Source organism: Electrona antarctica (assembly GCF_951216825.1).
Source record: "Electrona antarctica genome assembly, chromosome: 1".
NCBI lineage: Eukaryota > Metazoa > Chordata > Actinopteri > Myctophiformes > Myctophidae > Electrona > Electrona antarctica.
Window position 1 is genome coordinate 13,707,109 of NC_136806.1, and position 18,610 is coordinate 13,725,718.

At 44.5% G+C, this 18,610-nt stretch overlaps 1 protein-coding gene across 12 annotated transcripts in view; it reads right to left on the bottom strand.

Moving 5' to 3' along the window:
* The window catches only part of LOC306931939 (receptor-type tyrosine-protein phosphatase S-like), a 257,462-nt gene that overhangs the window by 115,356 nt on the left and 123,496 nt on the right, over positions 1–18,610 (bottom strand). For 11 of the 12 annotated variants that reach the window (XM_079513634.1, XM_079513633.1, XM_079513632.1 and 8 more), the window contains one exon: positions 4,969–5,157. The exons of the other annotated variant lie outside the window; for it this stretch is intronic. In XM_079513634.1, the coding sequence (XP_079369760.1) occupies positions 4,969–5,157 (189 nt within the window). The remainder of the gene's footprint in view (positions 1–4,968; positions 5,158–18,610) is intronic. 12 annotated transcript variants of the gene reach the window in all.

The following is an 18,610-nucleotide window of genomic DNA, read 5'->3' on the forward strand; positions in this document are numbered from 1 at the left end:
TGCTCTAGAGATCTGTGATCTGTCCTTTCACACCGGATCACTCTCTGGTTGCCGGGCGGAATCCCTAGAACCTAAAGACAACAATGTCAGCCACAGATAGGCTGATCCAGGCTGATCCATGCGGTACACAACAATGGTCCGTGCTGCACTCACAGCAGACACTTCTCCCATTTCGATGTCATGTGTGTCAGTGTTTTCACAATAAACAAAGCACTGTGGAGCAGAGCTGTGTGCAGACCTTTTTTATCTCTTGATCTATTGTCAAGCACCAGCAAGGAACTATATGGATGTGTGCAACTGTTTTGAACTAGTTTCTCCCATTTGGCCCATAAAGTGTTGCCACTCACATCTCACTTCTCAGCATCCCATTTAGCGTCACTATTCAGGGGGAAACATTTGGCGAAAACATCCGCTCCACAAGCTCACAATGTGTCACAACGCAAACCGGAGAAGATATTTGGTGTAGAAGGAAAAAAAGAAAAGGAGCAGGAACATATAAGTATAAATATATTGTTCCAACTCAAGTGGGCTGTAGAGTCTATGCTAGCAGTTTTGGATGTTATCAAAAGATGTCATCTCTGTCACCGGCTGTAATCCACGTAACTCGAGAACCGTTTGCCCCGCCGACTTCAAATTTGACACACGCGTTCCACACCCCCACAGGGAGTGCAGTGCCCGGTGTCGAGTCGGTCGGACAATGAACACGGATACAGTTGTCCAGAACCGCCACAAAAGGCCTCTGCCCGGGCTCTGGACAGGGCCCCTGACTAGGCTCCATATATGGAGCTGGTTTGTTCTAACATCACAACACTCCAGATTTGGGCATGCATGACACAGACCTCCATAGGAATAAAGGGACACAGAGAGACAGATCCAGAAATCTCCATATATGGGCATCAAAGGGACACAGACAGATGGGTGGAACGGGTACTCTGACACGGGTACAGCGGGTATTGTATAGCCGGGCGGGGCATGGATCTCCAACTTCCATCGTTACTGACTGTGCTCTACAGCCGGCCACCGGTCTAGTTCAAAAAAAATAATCTGACTCCTGGTAACAGTTTTGGACATAATTATGAAGTTTCCACCCGACAAAGATGATACTAGCAGTTTAATACTTGCTAGCAATACAGAGATGGAGTGTATCTCGCCTTTAAAGGATCAACTAATGACCTGGAGAAAATGCATCCTACTTATTCTCGCTTATAGAAGCCATTAAAAATAATGAGGGCGGAAACAAATGGGTGAACAAACAACACATTTAGTTTAACCAATTTAGACCTGAGAAAAAAATGCAGTCTATACTCCCATAATGCAGTTCTACTTATTCTCATACATATTACTCTTTTCCATTCCTCTTTTAAAAAACCTTGCAATTGGTGACCAGTCTCTGACGAGTCAGCGAGAGTGCCTCACCCATTTAGGACTATCTAGAATCTAGATAGCATTTATCTAGATTTATCTAGATTCTAGATAAATCTAGATAAATGCACCAAGTCTCTGTCTGTCTGTATGTCTGTGTGTAATCCATGTAACTCGAGAACCGTTAGCGCCACCGACACACACGTGTTCCACACCACAGCAGGGGGTGCAGTGTCCGGTGTCGAGTCGGTCGGACCCACGGTTGTCCAGAATCGCCCCATAAAGTCCGGTTCTGGATCAGGCATGCCTGACACAGAACTCCACAAGCTGGCTGCATATACTCCATATTTGGGCATGCCTTACAAAGAACTCCATATATGGGCATAAGTGCACCAAGTTTCTGTCTGTGTGTACGTCTGTGTGTAATGAGTCGGTCGGACCCACGGTTGTCCAGAACCGTCTCAAAAACGCCTCTGATCGGGGCTCTGGACGAAGCACCTGCCCAGAGTCCATATTTGGGCATGGCTGACACAGAACTCCATATAAAGGGACACAGAGAGACACATGCAGAAATGCAATCGTTCCAAGTAGGCCAGTGCCCGTTGGGCACCGCCGTAGAGGCCCCACGGGCACCCCTCTAGTAATCCTTAAAACACCAAAAGGGGTTCCCGTCCAGAATGGGTTAACCCATTCTGACCTGAGATCAGATTCTAAGAATGTCTTCTACATCCTGACAGTTTTCTGAAAAAGCTATGTTTCTATGTCAGTCGTTCTTCGAGTTTTCAAAAATAGCAGACCTACAAGCTCGTAGCGCGCCACTCGGTGGCGCGCTATGAGCTTGTAGATCTGCTATTTTTCAATAGCTAAAGCATAACATAATGCTAACACCAAAAGGGGTTCCCGCCCAAAATGGGTTAAGGAAAGAAGGCAGCAGCAGGAGGGTTTAGGTAGGCGTTTGAAACGCTTGTGGCCACAAACCTTTTTAACTTTAAATCATCACTAGAGGAACTCGGAGAGTGTTTAAAGTGATTACTGAGTCTATAGAGAACTTGCCACTGTGGCTTGTCTCCATCGGGCATGCTGCTAATAATGACTTATAATTAACTCTCCTATGGTGGATTACCTGCATTTGCATAATGGAACTTGGCAAAAATTCACAGTGTGTCTCTCCACTCACATATCTTTTTAACATTCAGGGTTTGGGGAAAACGGGGAACGTACATTATAATACATGAAGGCAATTACATTACGCTGTTTTGCCTCACGATAGTTATTTTACTTACAGCGTGCTACTTGTTCGCTGAGCCTTATTTGTGGTGCCAGTCAGTCGCCCCAGGGACAAAAGGAAAAAAACAGTGTGCGTGTTGTTACTCCATAAATACATTGCGCTAATAAGCAGCATCTGTTGTCTTTTAAACCAGAGCGGACGGAATACTACATGGATCACTGCTTCCCAGATTCTCCTGGCTGTGAAGCGAGAACATGGATTTGTGAGAGGATAGGAGGAGGATAGGTGAAATGGTGGTGCACGGTGAGTGGGTTTGAAGGTAGAGTAAGGCATACTTTTTGGTTGAAACAAAACATTTTGAGTTAAAAGCGTGAAGCTCTATATATTCTGATGGTAGTCATTTAGCCGTAGAGTGTTTAATTTTTATATGACGGGAGTCTCCCGGTGACTCCAGCTCTTTAACAGAAAATACATTTTCAGGTGGGCTGCCGATTTCATCAACCCAGGAGAGAGTGACCATTCATCAGCTTCAATTGTATAGCGTTTCCAGTTCCAACGTGTGTCTGCTCATTGCTTCGTGCCATCACTTCCAATTCCACTCGTTTATCCCGATAGTTCTCTCTCCATATGCCGACCTGGAATGCACTTTCAGCTCCTTACCACTATATTTTAAGTTTTTAACGAGCCAACTTCACTCACTGCGCAAACTTCACTTATACTGCACCTTTTTAACCCATTCAGGCCTGACGTCGAAATTTAAAAAAAAAAGTTTTCTAAATCATGACAATTTTCGGAAAGATTTGAGGCACATTTTAACGATTTTTCAAAAATAGCAGACCTACAAGCTCATAGCGCGCCACTCGGTGGCGCGCTATGAGCTTGTAGATCTGCTATTTTTCAATAGCTAAATTATAACAATGTTTAAAACACCAAAAGGGGTTCCCGCCCCAAAATGGGTTAATGGTTAATGTGGTTAAAACGCTAACGTGACATGGATGCGTTCCAGGTCTCAATGGATTAATAATACTATTATAATATATTGAGATATTGAACCACAACAAAGCTGGCTTGGTATTTTGCTGGCTGCGCCAGCGCCTCATGAAATATGAGAATCCGTCCTCTAGGGTGCTCAAAGACTCCGGGGGGAACGAGCCCACTGACGTTTCTTCCTGTTTCTCTTCCTGTGTGAGTGTGTGCTCGCGCTCGCGCACGTGCGTGCGTGCTTGCGTGCGTGCGTGCGTGTGTGCCCGCGTGCGTGCGTGCGTGCGTGTGTGTACACACTGTGACACACACACACACACAAAAAGAAACAACAACTTCCAGGCACCGGGGGGAATGGCAATGTTCCCGCCCTTCAGCCTTAACACCACCTTGCAGCAGCAGAGAGGAAGCATGTAACTTGAAACGACGCAATGCTCCACACCGCCACGACAGGAAGAGACTCGGCTATAGGGCTGTCACTGTTACACATTTAACTTGACCATAAATAGTCACACAGATAATGGCGATTAACGATTGAATTGTGCTTTTTTTTCCACTTGAACATTGGAAGGTGAAAATGTGGTTTTGCGTTTTAGGCTTCGTAATTATAACAAATTGGACAGGGCATAATATGACAAATAACTTAAATACCGCATACGAAGAAATCACAGACACATTTAATACATTTTTCTTTCCAAGAAATGTACAAAACAGAGTAAAAGGTTGATCTGCGCCCCTGGCGGGTCCCTGGATCCCACTTTGAGAACCACAGCTGTACTGCATCACGTACATAGGGCGAGACGGGGTAAGAAGAACGCCAAAAGCCAGCCTGGACAATGTGCTGTTAAGAGCGAGCACTCATGTCAGCGTTTACACCTAATCCCTCTTTCTACCATCCCGACCGGGTTACTAATTCCCTGCTTATTTCCTTCTCTATGGCTGTATAATGCCTCTCCTCTCCTCTCCTCTCCTCTCCTCTCCTCTCCTCTCCTCTCCCCTCACAGTTGTGAGATCGGCCATTTTCACTACTGTTGCACGGCAGTCTTGTACGACAAAGTAATTTTTTTTTTTTTTAAGTTACGGGAAAAAGAAAACAGAAAGAAGTACAACCCATTTAGGCCTGACGTTCTAAATGCTGACAGTTTTCTGAAATACCTATGTTTCTATATCAGTGGTGCTCAATATTTCATGTCATGGACCCCAAAAAATATATGTAATTGGCCACCGACCTCCATCTGAAAATATGTTGTTCCAGGGACCCCCCCAGAAGCAAAGATTTGAGTTAAAAACGTTCGCTCTGAAAGAATATACTGTATATTCAAAGATTTGCAGCACATTTTCACGATTTCTCAGAAATAGCAGATCTAGAATGGGATAAACATGAGAGGCATGCTCACCTGAGCGGAGCTGCTTGATGCGTCCCATGCTGCTGCCCGGCTCAACGGGCAGGAAGTCTTTGAACCAGGAGATCTCGGGGTCGGGGATGCCGCTGGCCGCGCACAGCATGGTGGCGGTGCGCGTGCGCTCCACCACCTTCAGCTGGGGACCCATGTCGATGCTGGGGAAGCCCAGGGGCAGCAGGTCCTCTGCAGGGAGGGAGAGAGACACAGAGAGAGAGAGAGAGAGAGAGAGAGAGAGAGAGAGAGAGAGAGAGAGAGAGAGAGAGAGAGAGAGAGAGAGAGAGAGAGAGAGAGAGAGAGAGACACAGAGCGAGAGAGAGAGAGAGAGAGAGAGAGAGGAGGTTGGTTAGACAAAGGGCTTCTCAAAGTGGCTGCTGTGCAGTGTTGATTTTGGCAGCACATTTTGATTTTAGTTTAGTCATAGTCTTTGGAATAAAACTTCATATAGTCATATTTTAGTCACCCGGAATGATAGCTAACGTAGTGCTAGTCTAGTTTTAGTCGTCTAAATATCATACGATGTTAGTCGACTAAATCTACAGTTGATTTAGTCGACTAAAGTGTATTTTGGCGTCGATGCCGTCGTAATGGCCGATTTTACACGTGCTGATAATAGCAGATGGAGCTTGTATTGATCTGCCATTTACATCATGCAACCAAGTAGTATTAGTCGACAAAATCAACACTGCGTGGCGCCCTAGGGTGCCATGATGCAACCTATCTTCATATAATTGGTCCTCACTAATGTCCATGATAAAATACCACAAATTTGTCCTATACTCAGTCTGTGTCTCTTAGGAGGGCCGTGGGCAGTTCCCACAGCCCTCCTATGAGACACAGACCGAGTAGCCTAAAATGGTGGCATTTAACATCAGTGAGGACCAATTAGATGAAGATAAGTTGACCTATTGGCTGCAGCCAGGAGTTCCGAGCCTTTATCTGTCCGTTATAGAGTGGAGCGGTCATTATCCAGACACACAGTATTAACACACCGCTGAATTCGGCGATGGACAAAATCAGAATCAAGCATTCAACCAAGCCGTGTGATACTGATAAAGGGATGATGAATCCCTATAGTTTCCTTCTAAATTGTCCTGGAAACCCCTCTAGCAGGGTAGGGGAACACATAGGGTGAAACACCTCTAGCAGGGTAGGGGAACACATAGGGTGAAACCCCTCTAGCAGGGTAGGGGAACACATAGGAAACACCTCTAGCAGGGTAGGGGAACACATAGGAAACCCCTCTAGCAGGGTAGGGGAACACATAGGGTGAAACACCTCTAGCAGGGTAGGGGAACACATAGGAAACACCTCTAGCAGGGTAGGGGAACACATAGGAAACCCCTCTAGCAGGGTAGGGGAACACGTAGGAAACCCCTCTAGCAGGGTAGGGGAACACAACACCTCTAGCAGGGTAGGGGAACACAAAGGGTGGTCAAATAAACACCTCTAGCAGGGGTAGGGGGACACATAGGGTGGTCAAATAAACACCTCTAGCAGGGTAGGGGAACACATAGGGTGGTCAAATAAATCACAGGAGGAAAGAAAATAAATAAACACTTTTTGTTTCCGCGAGGTACAGTAGAGGTAATTTGCAATGCTCCGTTTTCTTTCTTTTCTTTCTTTTTTTATTAAACATGAAACATAGGGTCTGTCTGTGGGAGAGTGTGCCGGCTGAGACTGTGTCCAATCCATTTCTTTCCCTTGGACTTAAATTGCTTTTCACATGTTGACAAATAAGGCTGGCTCACTCAGGCAGCTAGCGCCATGTGAGAGCTACTGTATACCGTGTCCCCGGCACACCTGAATTACATCGACTTTACAGTCGACAATACAAAAAAAGCACACATAGGCCTGTAAACATCTATAGATAAATGCACCACGCCTCTGTACGTCTGTCTGTCTGTCTGTCTGTCAGATGAATTGAGTTGCTCTGAAGAGGAGGGGAGTCTGGAGCTCTCTGTTGGAAGCATCCGTGTGTCATTTTATATTTTAACATTGGCTAATTGAGTCTGGTCTTCTGTACCCTATTAGTGTGTACCAAAATCTCCTGCAGGGGGCGTCAACATATTCTTTTTTTAAACTGACCTCACAATGGTGCAGACTTGCTCAGTAAATAAGTGCCACAGCAGGTCACGTCGAGGGAATGAGCCAGAAAACGGAATTAGATTTCCAGCATGGAGACAGCATCAAGGAACACAGATTGACCAGTTTACAAAAAGACGTAGAATGGCTTGGATCTCGGCTGTACGGTGCACGGGCGCAGAGACATAACGTTCAACAAAGTATCTAAGCACAGCCGTGTTTGTTCACAACATTTTCCTTGTCCTTGTAATGTATTTGGGCCCGACGTTCTTTCTATCCATCCTGGTGTTGGTTCACTATGTTGTCGCCAAGAACGAGCTCAATATTTACAAAAACATACCACCGTCACTCTATTCTGAGTGATGTGGGCTAGAATTCAATGCCCACGAGAGGGCCGTCCCTAGCTTTTCAGACGCCGCCCCCCTCTTGGTGACGTACACTTTTTCACACGCTATACACGCTCACAGTGAGTCGTTTGAAAGATCTGGAAAGAACTAAACTATGTTTATAAGGTGATGTGTTCATGCTGAAAGTATGTTTTATAGGGCAATATATTCCTGCTAAATATGCGTTTATAGGGTGATGTATGCCCTGCTGTTTGCCAGAGGAGTGTATTAGTCTATTGGTGAGAGGTCTGTTCTCCCTGGCGACCATTGTGTTGATCTGTGAGCCCACCTGCTAGACTGGAACACACACACAGAACTGCACTAGATCATGTATTATTTTCTGTTTCTGTTATTGCGCACGCACACACGCACACACACGCACACACAAAGAGGTTGTACTTTATCCACAGATGATTTTTTCCGTTATCCCCCTCATGGCAAAATCTTGTCCCCTCTCCTGGCAGAGACTAAATTAAATCTTGTCCCCTCTCCTCGCAGAGACTAAATTAAATCTTGTCCCCTCTCCTGGCAGAGACTAAATTAAATCTTGTCCCCTCTCCTGGCAGAGACTAAAGTAAATCGACTATAATGAGGAGGCCAGAATACTAAGAGAAGCGACTTAACATAAAATAGTTTTTATAGTGATTTAAAGAAGCACTGATCTTTAGGTCTTTGGGCGAGGCTAGGAGCCTAGGAGCCACGGGCTGCACAAGCCTGGCTGTGCCCATGAGGGTAATGAGGCCAGTTTTAGGATAACACAATTTGGACTACATGGCCGATTCTATAAACGCCTTCGAAGTCCTGACCTAAGTTCTCTGAAAAACTTAAAATAATATTTTTTTACTTTGAATACTGTACATACTGTACAGCAGTGGTTCCCAAACTGTCAAGGACCCCCAAAATGATACTCATTAGCCCGCGGATTTGAAAATATATGCCAAGGACCCCCATAAGAAAAGATTTTTACAGCTCAACCATTTTCATTTCAAGGGCCCCCCGGTTTGACCTGAATTAGGCTACGGTCCCCTAGTTTGTCCATTTGTCCCCTAGTACAAATGGGTCCATTTGGTTCCATTTGTACACTCTAAGAGTTACAGACCCATAAGGGTCCATTTGGTTCCTAACTATATCATTTAGCTGGGGACCCCCTGTAACTCCCTCAAGGACACCTAGGGGTCCCCAGACCCCACTTTGGGAACCCATGCTGTACAGAACACCAAAAGGGGTTCCCGTCCAGAATGGGATGAAGAGAACCCAGGAGAGCACTGAAGCTCGAAGGGCCCCCCTTCACATGCATGCGTAAATGTTTGTGCGCGCACGTAATGCACGCGCAAAATGTTGGCTGTTTTGGGCCGGTTGTATGCCATTATATTGGCCTATTCCCGGTCGCCTACCCTGCCCCAGAGTGACAGCCAGGCAGTAACAAACACATTATTATTTTTTGACCCAGATAGTAAGCAAATGGGTAAGAGAATTCGCCAGTGTATTTCAGTGTTTTCACCTTTTTTTGTCGAGCCACCTGATGCTATGCATGCAGAATGAAAACAAATTAACCCATTTAGGCCTGACCTCAAAATTAAAAAAAAATCTTCTAAATCCTCCAGTTTTCTGAAATAAATATTTTCACAATTTTTCAAAAATAGCAGACCTACAAGCTCGTAGCGCGCCACTCGGTGGCGCGCTATGAGCTTGTAGATCTGCTATTTTTCAATAGCTAAATTATAACAATGTTTAAAACACCAAAAGGCGTTCCCACCCAAAATGGGTTAAGCACTGCTGGATGGTGGACCAGCAGTGTATTTTATTCCACCAGAATCACCTCTCCACCTGACCTCACACAGCCCAGTGGGCACATGCACCCACCTTGAACAACAGCCAATCACCTGACCTCACACAGCCCAGTGGGCACATGCACCCACCTTGAACAACAGCCAATCTAGCACATTGTTGCTGCTTTACACACAATTGCACTTTTCAGCAACAATCTCACCAACAATAAAACACTAATCTTTTTAGACACTATTTATTTCATTCGGACTATAGCAGGGAAAACTTCTGTGGAGCAAATAAAAAGGCCCCTGGTGCCCAAAGGGCCCCTGGGCACGTGCCCAAAGTGCCCATAATGGTAGATCCGGCCCTGACGCTACCCCTGAGCCACTGCATGCCGCCCCAATGTAATGAGCGCCCCCTGTATGGCTATGAGCACAGGCCAATAAGGGGTCAGCATCCCGGGCAGAAACCTCTGATCTCCATATTTTAACTTTCTGTGTTCTTTTATTTTAAGTAACGCCTCTACTTGATCACACTAAAGCATCGGAAGCAGCAATGCAGATCCACAAGCTGGAAAAGGTGGCGCGAAGCGAGATTGTCTATCTGCTATTTTTTTTCCCCTATTTCTTAACCCATTTAGACCTGAGACCAGATTCTACAAAATGTCTTCTAAATCATGACAGTTTTCTGACAAACCTTATGTTTCTATATCAGTGGTTCTCAAAGTTTTTCACGTCAAGAACCCCCATCTGAAAATATGTTGTCCCAGGGACCACATCAGAAACAAAGATATAATATAGTATAGTATGTATAGTTATTAACATAGATACTCCACTGTTACGTTCTTAGCTTACGCATGTTTCATGATAACTACTTTTTATATGTGTGATGTATGCCATGCTTTTTGTTATTGCTTAATGTAAATCGCTCTGGATTAAGAGCGACTGCTAAATGCCTAAATTGTAAATTGTAAATTGAGTTAACTCTGTAAGACCCGGATGTATTTGTAAATGCATTATTTTTTTAAACCTTTCAGATGGTCTTGTAGGAGTACTTTGGAGAGGAAAATGTTTTAGTTTTTTTTATCTTTTGGTAAGTTTTTATGCAAATGTTGCCATATAGCAACGTTAGGTCCATCACATAGCAACATTTCATATAGGCCATTTTTATGGATAACATGGCGAATGTGTAATTACTTCACTAAAACAACTTAAGGATTCATTTATATGGTTTATTATTTGGCCTCAGATCAATTATGAATAATATTTGGCCTCAGAACAGTATACATTATGAATAATAACACCAATAAGCCATATGTTTTAATCAATTTTATGTTCACTCTGAAAGTTAGTAGATCTGCTATTTTTCAACAGCTAAAGTATAAGAAAAATGCTTAAAACACCCAAAGGGGTTCCCGTCCGTTAATTTGAATCCTGAAAAGTAACAGTTTTGGACATAATAATATTATGAGGTTTCCGACTGAGAGGATCGAAATATGCAGTAATTGGGAACCTGAACAGTCCATTTGGGGACTGTGAAAAAGCCACCGGTAACAATAATGTTCAAATCCAAAGTGAAACTAGCAGGTCAACAGAGCAGAGCAGCTGTTTCTATATGGTGCCGTTTTGTGGGCTATAGTTAGAAGTCTGCCAGCTGGATTGTGTACCACTTAGAGACAGAATAACAGCTTTTTGTTTGGCAGCGGCCAGAGCAATGTTTACACAAACAGTTTCATGTAAACATTATTATCCAGTAGTTATTATTTTTTATTTTTTTTAGATCTTCAGCTCTTGAGTGCGTAAGGTTGGACCCTTACGGGTCCATTTTGGTTTCATTTTACACTTGTTGGAGAGATGACTTCCGCACACCCGGTTCAATTTTATAGCAGGTGCGTATATAGGTCCTGGCAGAACAGCAAACGTTTTAAGGAAGGAGGAGAGACCCTCTTGTTAAATTATTGTTAAGCCCTAACCACACCAAAGGGTCGAGACGGTTTTAGCGTTGTCCCTGTGGTGTGATATGTCCTGTTGCACGTTGACGCGCGTCGCGCTGTCCCTAGTGATTCAACGCATGGAATTCAATGGTCCAAACCAGACCAAAGGGTCAAGACGGTTTTAGCGTTAACTCCTTGCAACCGTTTAGACCCAAGGAGTTGCATGGTGACCCTTTGGTGTGGTTAGCGTCTGCTAAATGCCTACATTGATAGGGTAATAGCCCTAACCACACCAAAGAGTCAGATGTCCAAAGGGTAATCTGCATTGCTTCATTGCAATGAGAAGTGTCCACAATTAGAGAATGTAGAAGAATTGCTATTTTTTTATCAAGGTTTGCCTGTTATCTCTCCTAATGGAACAAACTAAACAAACATTGTTTATTTGGTGGTTTCGTTTTTTATTTGGTCCGTGGCTCAAAATGCCTCAGTCCGGCCCCCTCGAGAGACCCGGAAAATAATTCCCTGTTCATTTTCCTCATAGACTTTTCAAAAACTATTTATTTAAAGACGTTTACGCCGCGGACAAAGCCAACTCTTGTCGTGACAAATCATGACAATAAACACAATGTTTTGGGCTGAACAAATAATTAGAAAGTTGTTTTTCTTCTTTGTAATTATTTGTTTGGTCCAAAATATTGTGTTTGTTGTCATGATTTGACACGACTCACAACTCGAGTTGGCTTCGTACGACGCTTAAAAGGTCTTTAAATAAATACTTTTTGAAATGTCTATGGGGAAAATGCATTGGGAATTATTTCCTGGGCCTGGCTTCGTCATGAAAGAGGGCGGGACTGCGACGCTCTATAGGCCAGCGGTGCCCAAAAGGTATAGATCGTGATCTATACCAGTAGATCACAAAGGCTGTGCAAGTATAGACCACATGACATGCCCCTGAAAAATATATAATTTAAATATAAAAAAATTTGGGCATCTGCCACTTGAATTCAGTGACTTCACAAAGCAATAATTAGTTTTCAAGAGTGTTGCGGACAAAAGTCAGCAGCATTACAAAGTTATATATAAAAAAATAAAACCCTGCCAATTCCATTTCCACCTCTTTTTCCCCATTGCAAGAGTGTTTGTCTTATACTGTATGTAACGCCAGCACCGCTATTCCAAAGGCCCCTCAGGTAAATTTTTAAACTGTTTTCAGCAATGGGATAATATTTTTGGTGGGTAGATATTGTTGAGTCGGTCATTTTAAAAGTAGTTCTCAAGTCAAAAAAGTGTAGGCACCCCTGCTATAGGCTCTTGGTTTACCGGTGATCCTAGACCACTGAGGCACTTGACTACACTTTATTTATTTTTATTCATGTGATGTACTGTCTTACCTTGTGGGCCACGAGCCTGTAATAAAGTTTATATATACACCGTCTCTCTGCATTTGATGTGTGCATGTTTTCCTTATATTGCTCACTGCAAGTCACTCTGGATGAAGAGCGTCTGCTAAATGCCTGAATTGTAAAGGACATTATAAAAGGTCGGAGCAAAGGCAAAACAGCCTGTCTACAAGGTCACGACGCGCTGTGACCTTGTCATGATGGCGCGCGACACGCGCGGGCGCACGGCTAGGTATAAATCCGGCATTACACACACATATACCGCCCCCAACAATACACACATGCCCTATTGAGACAGGTGTCCCACTGTGTGTGTGTGTGTGTGTGTGTGTGCGTGCGTGCGCATAATGAACGGGCAGATCTAATAACTATGCAGAGGATGGCTCGGAAAACAGCAGTGCTAATTAGACGGCGGTATGGCGGGGGAAGGGGCGGGAAGGGGAGAGGGGGCAGGGCGATGGGGGTAATAAGGACTTGTTAGCGCTAATTTGTTAAAGTGTACCAGCGATTAGCGGAGGACGCTGATTTGGGCAGGATCTCCGAGTCATGTGATTGCGTTGTGGATCAGTGGACGCGTGCGTGCGTGCGTGCGTGCGTGCGTGCGTGCGTGCGTGCGTGCGTGCGTGCGTGCGTGCGTGCGTGCGTGCGTGCGTGGCCAGTGTTGGAAAAACTACTCACATTTACTTAAGTAAAAGTATCAATAATGCAATATTCCGGTTACAAGTAAAAGTCCGGAATTCAACATTGGCATACAAATGTACTTAAAATACCAAAAGCAAAAGTACTGTAGAATTATGCATTATGCAGAATGTCCCGTTTTTAAATAGCCGATATACAAGCTCACAATGTGTCGCATCATGACACATTGTGAGCTTATAGATTGGATATTTTCGGCGGAGTAGTAGCATCGGAAAATTAAGGCTGGAGTGCTGGTATTCCCCTCTTATTCGTAGATATTTTCAAAAGGCCGAAATATAGGGATTCAAGTGGGTAATGTATGTTTTGTAATAATAATCAAACTCTACAAATAGTAACTAATGCTGACAAATAAATGTAGTGGAGTAGCCTACTGTACATGTGCAATATTTGCCCCCGAGATGTAGTGGAATACAAGTAAAAGTATTGGAGATTGGAAATACTCAAGTACAGATATACCTAAAAAAGACCTGGGCTTTTAGATCAACACATCCTCTGGACGCGGTGCGCTAATTACCACTGACAGCTCTGCACGAAAACAGTGTACAAAGGCAAATTAGTGTGCGTGTGTGTGTGTGTGTGTGTGTGTGTGTGTGTGTGTGTGTGTGTGTGTGTTGCATACCTGGACACACACACACTCTCGTGAATGAAATTAAGTGTCTGGGCGACAACAGCCCAGATGGCCAGCCACATAATCACGCATCCATCAAGAGTCATCCTATCCTCCTTCACATGCAGACACACGCAGACACACGCACACACAGACACGCACGCACACACGCACGCACGGACACACGCACAGTGTCTCTCTACCTGGTAACATCATTACACAGTCTCTTAGAGTAGAGGAGTAATTATCAAGACAGCAATTTGCCAGGCTGATAAATCAAAGCTCCACAGGAGGGTCCTCTGATGGTTGACTCATCACAGCATCACTAGACTAAACCTGGACTCTATCATCACTAGACACAACCTGGACTCTATCATCACTAGACTCAACCTGGACTCTATCATCACTAGACTCAACCTGGACTCTATCATCACTAGACACAACCTGGACTCTATCATCACTAGACTCAACCTGGACTCTATCATCACTAGACTCAACCTGGACTCTATCATCACTAGACTCAACCTGGACTCTATCATCACTAGACTCAACCTGGACTCTATCATCACTAGACTCAACCTGGACTCTATCATCACTAGACTCAACCTGGACTCTATCATCACTAGACTCAACCTGGACTCTATCATCACTAGACTCAACCTGGACTCTATCATCACTAGACTCAACCTGGACTCTATCATCACTAGACTCAACCTGGACTCTATCATCACTAGACTCAACCTGGACTCTATCATCACTAGACTCAACCTGGACTCTATCATCACTAGACTCAACCTGGACTCTATCATCACTAGACTCAACCTGGACTCTATCATCACTAGACTCAACCTGGACTATATCATCACTAGACTCAACCTGGACTCTATCATCACTAGACTCAACCTGGACTCTATCATCACTAGACTCAACCTGGACTCTATCATCACTAGACTCAACCTGGACTCTATCATCACTAGACTCAACCTGGACTCTATCATCACAGCATAACTGTAGTCTAAACAAAGGAATCTAAAGCATGGTTTATTAGTAAGTTGGCGTGGTGGTGTAGTGAGGTGATTTTCGCTCAAAGGACGTTCTGCTTCTATGCTGTTGCTCTAGTCTTATAATTAGTTTAGTAGCATTAGTTTTTTTTCCTATACAATTTAGGCATTTAGCAGACACTCTTAACCCATTCTGGGCGGGAACTGAAAATGTGGCACAAATCTTTGAATAGGCTATATATATTTTCAGAGTGAACGTTTTTAACTCAAATCTTTGCTTCTGGGGGATCCCTGGAACTACATATTTTCAGATGGGGGTCGGCGGCCAATTACAGTACATATATTTTGGGGGTCCTTGACATGAAAATGTTTGAGAACGACTGACATCAGAACACTCAGGCCTAAATGGGTTAATCCAGAGAGATTTACAGTAAGCAGGAACAAAAGACATGGTGCATTTATAGAGCGCCTTGATCCTTTTCCCAGAGATTGTGCAGTACATCCATTCCCATTCACACACACCGATACCTAGAGGAAACCATGCAAGGCACCAACCTGCACATTGAGAGCAATCAGGGGTTCAGAGTCTTGCTCAAGGACACTTCAACACTAACTCTCTAACCCGGGATCGAACTGGAAACCTTGCGGTTGCCATCGGGTCACTCTACCCCTTAACCACTGCCGCCCCATTTTACATGGTGATACATCAAATCTGTATATAATGAACTATGCATAGTGCTATATGTCTACATAAAATGCTATCTAAGTTACATAAGTTGAGCCTTTGCGTATGCCTGTAAGGTCGCAGAGGCTAGTGCAAGTGCTACAGGCTAAGATGGAGTCAGACTCCGGCAGAAGATTGGGAGTGAGTCTGCAGTTCTTCTTATTGCAATGGGGAGTGCATTCCATATAGTTTTGGAGCCAGAAGGGAGAAGAGTTTGGGACGTGTGGAGCGTTGTCCCAGTGTTTTTAGTGAAGGTACCTCCAGCTTCCCTGCGTTGGCTGATCTAAGCACGCGGGACTTGTAGGGTCCGTACAGTTTCAATGTATGAACTGGTAATTAGATATAGATTCTACACAACATGCCATCTAATTAATACTAAATACATTGAAATAGTATACATATGGTAAAGCATGAACCTAGCATATGTCTAAACGTTAGACAGATGCTAGGTTCACAGTTTTACATATCCTACTGATGCTAGGTTGATGTTTAACATATTATACTGAAGCTAGGTTGAGGTTTAACATATCCTACTGATGCAAGGTTGATGTTCTCGACCCGACAGAGACGACATGCCCGTAAATGAAAACCCTACTTCATCATACGATGAGTATGTGTAAAGCCCAACACACACGCCTGTAAAGCGGGTGCGCAGCGACGCGGCACAGTATTGCCGCGCGTCATAGCCGCACAGCAACACCCACAGGACGCGGCGCGCTACCGCGCGGCTGGCCAGCCACGCCCACGGATTCCCGGATGGAGGCCGCGCGGCAACGCATGGAAAATAGAACAGCGGCGTATCGGACGCCGCCGGTGTGGGATAGGTTCATTGAAAATAACGGAGGCGGCTGTTTTGACGCGCGGCGTTCACAGACGGTGTGTTGGGCTTCACACACACACACACACACACAACAATGTGAAAATAGCAGATCTACAAGCTCACAACAAATGTCATCGCGGTGATGGATAATTATCCATCCTGTGTTTTTCCCTTATCTCCGGCTGAAACTCTATCCCTATTTCTCTCTCTCTCTCTCTCTCTAATCGTTGATGATCAGAAGGCTGTGTGTGTGTGTGTGTGTGTGTGTGTGTGTGTGTGTGTGTGTGTGTGTGTGTGTGTGTGTGTGTGTGTGTGTGTGTGTGTGTGTCTGTATGTGTGTGTGTGCCTGTGTGCCTGTGTGTGCGCGCGCGTTTGCGGGAGGGGGGATCGATGACGAGGTCGGTGAGGCCGGGTGTCTGATGAGGCCAACATGCAGCCTCTGCAACCCACCCCCTCCCACCCCCCCACCCCCTCCCCAGAGAGGTGATCAGATGTTGTTTTTCATCCCGCTCTCCGCCACCTCTCTACCCGGACCGTAATTAGAGCGAGGGGGGGGGGGGGGGGCACCCCCAACCAACCAACCAACCAGGGGCCGGAGGTTGGGTGGGTGGGTTTATTATTAATTAGAGGGAGGGTGGAGGCTTATTATAGGTGGAGATGAAATTTGTATTCTATTCCCCGTCAGGTGTTTTTCGGTGCAGAATCGGCGGACTTATTTTAAGCGGCGCTACAGCGACTGTTACCATATGACTTTGTATAATGTATAAGTATGGCATAAACAGCTGCAACTGAAACAAGAAAACGCTCATTTAAGACAGAGGGTCTCATTTCAAGGACCCCCTGTTATATCTGCATTAGGACACAGACCCCCATTTGATACCATTTGGTCTACCGTGTAAAATCCTCAGTGTTTATTGAACTACGAGAGTGTAGAAAATGGACCTGCAAGGGTCCATTTTTGTTCCATCTGTAACTCTCAATATAGTCACAGACCCCGTACGTACGTGAGGGACCATTTGGACGGAAGTTGAGCAGCAGTGTAAACGTGCAGTAAAGTTATACAATGCAAACATCCACTGGTACATCAGAGGCGAGATGTGTGACTCTCTCTCTCTGGAGAGACGTGACAGACTGAGGAGAGAAGAGACGCCAGAGGGAACGACGATGAGGAGGAAGAGATGGGAGACTGATCATTAACAACTTTGAAGTTACACGTCGTTTCTCCCTATTCTGGGCATGTCATTATTTCTAAAAACTCTCTTATAGAGCCACAGTGTAGACATGACGCAGAGAGAGAGAGAGAGAGAGAGAGAGAGAGAGAGAGAGAGAGAGAGAGAGAGAGAGAGAGGGAGGGATTGTTCTCTCACAGGAAGGTGCAGTATAATTACGCGCACGTGTGCGAACCATAACCTACGGCTACAACCTATAACTGTCTAAATTATTCAACCTATAAGGATAACCTAAGGGCTAAGGATTCCTTGCTGCTGCAGGTCAGAACAGCAAACGGGTGCTTCTTCTAGTTCTAAAAGGAGCCAATAATAAGCCAAGTATGCCTGAATACATTATAATTGCCCTCTATAACTCAAATGTACCATTTAACACATTTTGGGCGGGAACCCCTTTTGGTGTTAGCATTATGTTATGCTTTAGCTATTGAAAAATAGCAGATCTACAAGCTCATAGCGCGCCACCGAGTGGCGCGCTAAGAGCTTGTAGGTCTGCTATTTTTGAAAAATCGAAGAATGACTGACATAGAAACATAGCTTTTTCAGAAAACTGTCAGGATGTAGAAGACATTTTTAGAATCTGATCTCAGGTCAGAATGGGTTAATATTGTATTCACTGGGTGGAGGTAAAGGTGGGATGGATGGATGAGTGAACGGGAGGTTGAAGTGGGTGGTGGATGCATGCAAGTGTTAATTGTGTCGACTAAAACTATGACGGATTTTTTTTTTGTCTACCTATTTTTCAAAATACATTTTGAACTAGCCGATCTACATCGACACGTTGCGAGCTTGTAGGTCGGCTAGTCGGCTAATTGAACCGTTTTAAAATGTTTCCCAAAATAGTAAAAGAAAAAAGGCAAATAAGTTTAGGGATAAGCACTAAGGGATAGATATAGCACTCCGTCTCCGTGTGGTTTTATATGTTGGCTAAAAAAAGATAAAATGAATTATCAATGCTTATGGACATGATATGTGTCCAACTCACGGC